Here is a 6,178-nt window from a genome sequence, read left to right as displayed (position 1 = left end):
CTCTCTCTCTCTCTCTCTCTCTCTCTCTCTCTCTCTCTCTCTCTCTCTCGCCGTTTACTGCATCGTTGCGAACGGAGGAGAGGGCCAAAAGGCGCTTGCACGATGCACCGAAACGACTTAGCGCGGAATGCCCGAGCGCGTCGCGCCTTTAAGATCGAATCTCCTCGACTCGTTCGATGCGATTTATCGTTACAACTCTCGACGATAAGAACGACGGTAGTGGCGAAGTAGTTAGAACACGCGAGTGAGCGTTTTCGCAATCTCCTAACTAGTCTCTCGCAATCGAGTGCGGCGATGACTCTGAAGGACCGCCAGCACATTAGTTCGTGTTCTCGCGGCATAATTAGCGTCGCGAGTAGACTGCGTTACGAGGGAGAGCGTTATTTGGAAAAGTGCGACACTTCACGGGATCAACGTAACCGGAGGGACAAATAGAGAACGGTGAAAAAGTCAGTTGTAGGCACTTACACGGAGAAAGAATTCTATAGTAAAATTATTGTAGGGTTTTTTAACCGAGGGTCGACATTCTGCAGTAATCTATTGTCCTTTAATTTTTCGCACACTAACAAAATATCCACAAATAATAAATATTTATTTAATAACTAATAACATATTTGTGCTTGCAAGTAAATTCTTTTGTTTAAGTGGAATTAACACTTGCTCATGAAAAGCTAAGGTTTTCTTAAGGTTTCGAGAAAATGTATATTTTCTTATTTGAAAAGTCCCTTTCCCCTGACAATTAATAACAGTCGTATAATAAATGCTGAAATGTGGTAGGCAGACTCATTTCATCATTTCACATGCCTTATTTCATCATTTATTACTATTTATTGATCATCAGAGGAAAGAGATTTCGGACAATTTTACAAAAGTGCAATCTGAAATGTTCTTTCGTTCTATAATTATTTTTATTCAGAAATGGCACGCGTCAGTATATATCATTCCTCGCTTCTGACATCACAAATTCGACATAGCCGGCGAGACACAAGGAGCCTTAATTTCAAGAGAATGGGTGAGGAGCGGACAATAATTAATAATAATCAAATTTACGCGGCGTTGCGAGCGCAAAGCGGCGACTTCAACGGAGAAAACTCGTCGCGGTCCGGCACGATAAAAGGACTTTTATATCACGCGGTTACTTAATTACGTACTTTCGAAGTCACTTTCTACGCCGGCCATTATTCACGCGCAACCTTAAGACGATCGGAGACACCCAGCAGCTTGTGCATCGTCGCCGTCGCGATGCGCCGTCTCGCCGCGGGAGAAAGCGCGAAGGAGAACGTCGCGTCGCGACGCTCGACAGTTTCGTCGAAACGTACGCAGGGTGGACGGTGCGACGTGACGGGCCCCTTCGGCGGGATGAAATATACGTTATTGTTCGGAAAAGGCAGCATTTATGGAGTTCCGGGATTTATATCTGTTATAAGTAGTTATAAACGTCAAGCCGCAGAAAACGGATGCGCTGGTTGAGACACAGTCGTGCAACAATTTCAACGAAATCTCGAGCGTACACGGAGAAAAATAATTTTGCTCTTTTAGCAACATCGTCGTTGCTGCTGCATATTCGTAGTGACATAAAAAATATTTTAGTTAACTAATTTAACTAATTTTTAAACGTAACTAATTTTACAAATTATTCGTTATCAGAGCAGAAGTTTCGTTGCCAGGATAGAAAAAATTTGTTGAGTGTATTTGTTCTAAGAATCACGTTAATTTGCTATTGATGCAAAATAATCCTTAGCAAATTTATTTGCTATCGAAGCAAAACTGCAACTGCTTATATAAATCCATCGTGATTCTTATAGCAAAATAATTTGTAGATTTAGCAAATTATATCCAGTATAATAGTGATTAGTACTCTTAGCAAATCTTTTTGCTGTCCAGATAATAACGAAAAAATTTCGCTAGACCGGCAGGAAATTTACTGGGCCAGCAAATTATTTTTTTCTATGTACACACGGAGAAAAATAATTTTGCTCTTTTAGTAAAATCGTCGTTGCTATTACATATTCGTAGTAACATCAAAAATATTTAGTTAACGTAACTAATTTTATAAATTATTTATTATCAGAGCAGAAGTAGTTTCGTTGCCAGGATAGAAAAAATTTGTTGAATGTATTTATTCTAAGAATCACGTTAATTTGCTATTGATGCAAAATAATCCTTAGCAAATTTATTTGCTATCGAAGCAAAACTGCAACTGCTTATATAAATCCATCGTGATTCTTATAGCAAAATAATTTGTAGATTTAGCAAATTATATCCAGTATAATAGTGATTAGTACTCTTAGCAAATCTTTTTGCTGTCCAGATAATAACGAAAAAATTTCGCTAGACCGGCAGGAAATTTACTGGGCCAGCAAATTATTTTTTTCTATGTACACACGGAGAAAAATAATTTTGCTCTTTTAGTAAAATCGTCGTTGCTATTACATATTCGTAGTAACATCAAAAATATTTAGTTAACGTAACTAATTTTATAAATTATTTATTATCAGAGCAGAAGTAGTTTCGTTGCCAGGATAGAAAAAATTTGTTGAATGTATTTATTCTAAGAATCACGTTAATTTGCTATTGATGCAAAATAATCCTTAGCAAATTTATTTGCTATCGAAGCAAAACTACAACTGCTTATATAAATCTATCGTGGTTCTTATAGCAAAATAATTTGTAGATTTAGCAAATTATATCTAGTAAATAGTGATTAGTACTCTTAGCAAATCTTTTTGCTATCCAGATAATAACGAAAAGATTTTGCTAGACCAACAGAAAATTTGCTGGGCAAATTATTTTTCTCCATGCACGAGACATTACAGCGGCGCAAATATGTTTCTCGCACGGTGTATATATAATAAATGAAGAATAAATGCATAATTAAAGCGTTTCTGGATACTCAATAACGTTGAAGGAAAAATGGCAAATAACAGCCTCCTATAGACACAATCTACTAAAAGTGTCTTAAATATGCCCAAAAAACGTCTTATTTCTTTTAGACATTTTTTTAGACGGTACAAAGATCTTATAAAGGACCGTGCGAGCAACTCGTTATTATATCGAACTATCGATGAATCGATATTATTTCCGCGAGGCTCTTTAAACGCGATATCGTGAGATCAACGAGGCATTTAAATGACTCCGTGATATGGATGTCAATCGTAAGGTGAGTCAGCATTTTTCTCCTGCTCGAGCTGGGGCAAGCGGAACTGGTTCCATTAAAACGGCTCGTCTTTCCGAAAGGAGTGGCGTTTCGCATCTCGCGTTGCGTTAATCGTTGTGTCATGAAGGAGAGTCAACGATCGTGCGAACAAGAAGTAGATCCATTGTGCGCGACTGTGGACGATGGTAATAAAAAGCAGTGTAACGGGGAAGACCAAGAGACGATTACGGACGTCGCGCAGCACTCAATTTAGTAATATTTTCCAGGGGTTTTTGCTCGTTAGCCCCGCAACTAATTTAAAAGTAGGCGGTATTTCCCGTTAAAATTTCTTTTTTCCACTCCTTTCCTTACAGAAAAGTATTACTGGTAGGTCAGTAATAAATTACTACTGTTCAGTAGTTTCATTACGAGCGGCTAATGATTTTGAGTACTTAAATTACAGAGATTACTAGTACTACAGAATAATTCAGTGATTACGGCGACAGTAATAATCACTGATGTATTACCAGATTCTTGTAATGAATTATTGTTGTAAATTATTCCTTAATAACGAGAAAGAAGCATCAATTTTCTCATGATTAATATCAATTGCTTGATATCTTGTACTTTTCAAACTAACTTATTGTTTGCTCTAGTTCGTTATAATATTTATTTAAAAATCTAAAATCAATATCATTGTTAAGTGAAACAAGTTTTTTTATAATTAAAAATTCACAAAGTTATTAGAAAAATAGTAGCAGAATTTTCTGTTCAGTTTGACCCAATGTACAAACACACGATAGTAGATGTCGCCACTACAGCTCATCTACCATATCTCGCGTGATCATTCACAAATCTCTTTTTAATTAATATCTCGATCATTATTGCGAATATCACAAAACGGTATAGAACTTTTATATTCACCTCAATCCGTATTATGCTTCCACGAGAACTTCGAAGGTTGTTGCCGGACACTCTGTATAGTAACTCGGCAAATGATGACTGAATCATTGAGTAATGATTGATCACCACTATTTCTTTAGTAATTACTAGTAATACTTTTTCGTAAGGGTCGTTTTTGCTCGTCGGGATCCCATATCTTTCTAACACACGCAGTAACCTGAGGCAGTTGTAACCTTATAACTCCACGTACATAACTTTATGTATTCGCGCGCGAACTTCGCCAATAATAACCGAGCAATTTTTAAGCGATCAGACCTCGTCTCGCCATCATGCTGTTCCGATCTCATTTTCCCATCGCGTAAGCGACCGTTCATTATAACGGAAGACGTTATTCCGTAATGAGCGAGAGACTGGGCTTTCAGAATACTCACCGGAATGCCTGACGACAACGATTATGCATGTGGTCATGTCGTCCGAACCGAGGATGCTCACGTTCTCTGTGAAAGGGAAAAAGAAATGGTTAGTGCGGCAGCGAGCGAATAGCGCTCGAGAAGGCTATAGATTGTCGGGGATTGTTTGCCGATGCAGCAGAGTAACTTTCCACGATTACGCAAGGTAAGTTTTTGCGACTTACAAACGTATCTCCGCCTATCCGCATTAATCATTTCGCGGAATATTGGAGATTTTTCGAGCTCGTGCGGGAAGAAACGAGTTATTATTTCACGTTCTCAAAATTCCAATTTCAATTGGATAAACGTCAATTTCAATTGATCCCTCGAGTGATGTGTTTAGGAAAGTCTCGCGGTGAAATGTGCAATTCCTTCTTTGACTTGAACTGTTGTATTTTTTCTAAATCATGGCAAATTTATTTATTTATTCATTTGGAATTTAGATACACGAGGAAAATTTTTGTAGAAAATGAATACAAATAAAAAAACAATTATATCTATAGGGACAATTAATACATTCAAGAGAAAAGAAAAACTTGTTTATTTATAAAAATTAATTAATTTGCTAGTATATCTTGCGCCATGTTAAAAAACTGATAAGAGAAATCATTAGTCAGCAAACATAATCGATTATCAAATGCAAATGAGATATTTTGTAATCTGTTTTGCGAAATTCTTCAAAGAAAATAGCAATAAAGAGGCAAAATCAAAATATGCTCTTATTAAGAAAAAAAAGAAAACTCTTCTTTGGGATGAATCACGCAACAATTTTAAATCGAAGGAGTTAAATAAAAACAAAAGAGTGTGGGGGGAACCACTTGAACGGCACGGAAGATTAATTCGCGTTAATTGCGATTTCCTCTTCTCGCTTTAAAAAATAAGTGTTCCTCGAGCAGCATACTGTTCGTACAAAGCGCTCAACAACCAACGCGCCGCCACGAATGGAAGGGGGCGGCTTGTATTCCATTCGATAATATTTTAATATGCCGATAAAAAAGATTGTGAACGTGTTGCGCCACGTACGCGCCACCAGATTCATCCAGACTCGCGATGACGCGGGACGTCGTTCAGGACGTGGAGTGAGGTTCGCCCCGGCGGAAAATTTATCGCGGCATTCTCTCGTCGCAGAGCTGAGCGACGACAACGTGTTTCTCAAGAGGCACAACACCGTCTCTCGGAGGTATTCGAGAAAAAATCCGACTGTAATTTACTGCTGGCCGATAACGCGAAATAACAGTGACGCTCGGCCGTCCGTCGATTTATCAGCCGCGCGCTCATTTTTCCTTCTTTTTTTGGACTCTCATACATAATTAACTGCAATCAGCTGGCGGTGGCACGTTGCGTCAATCGCGGTGATATCGTGCGCGGCAAGAGCTGCCGGTAACACAATTCGATATCGCCATCGGGAGATAACACGCGGTACTCGTGTGGATATTGCATCAGTGGCATGTCCCGATAGGGAAGCCGAGAGATTGTTTTTCGGACGAAATGTCGCTCTCTCACTCGCGCCTCCACGGAGTCTTAGATTTATTAATATCTCTCTGACTTCAGCGCTTATTTTGTTCCAGGAGTTCTTACCGTTTATCAACTTTTACAGTATCGTTCAGCCGCGAATATCGTTATCTCTTTCCTCCCTCCTCTCTCTCTCTCTCTCTCTCTCTCTCTCTCTCTCTCTCTCTCTCTCTCTCTC

At 38.7% G+C, this 6,178-nt stretch overlaps 1 protein-coding gene across 5 annotated transcripts in view; it reads right to left on the bottom strand.

The window, feature by feature from the left end:
- Positions 1 to 6,178, bottom strand: part of LOC116840384 (protein N-terminal asparagine amidohydrolase) — a 119,824-nt gene that overhangs the window by 9,600 nt on the left and 104,046 nt on the right. For all 5 annotated transcript variants that reach the window (XM_032807006.1, XM_032807005.1, XM_032807007.1 and 2 more), the window contains one exon: positions 4,471 to 4,536. In XM_032807006.1, coding sequence (XP_032662897.1) covers positions 4,471 to 4,536 — 66 coding nt within the window. The remainder of the gene's footprint in view (positions 1 to 4,470; positions 4,537 to 6,178) is intronic.

The sequence above is a fragment of the Odontomachus brunneus genome, unplaced genomic scaffold (assembly GCF_010583005.1).
Source record: "Odontomachus brunneus isolate Ranch 3 - 2012 unplaced genomic scaffold, Obru_v1 Obru_scaffold_009, whole genome shotgun sequence".
NCBI lineage: Eukaryota > Metazoa > Arthropoda > Insecta > Hymenoptera > Formicidae > Odontomachus > Odontomachus brunneus.
Note: the sequence above shows the minus strand (reverse complement) of the source record. Positions and strands in the feature narration are given on the sequence as shown.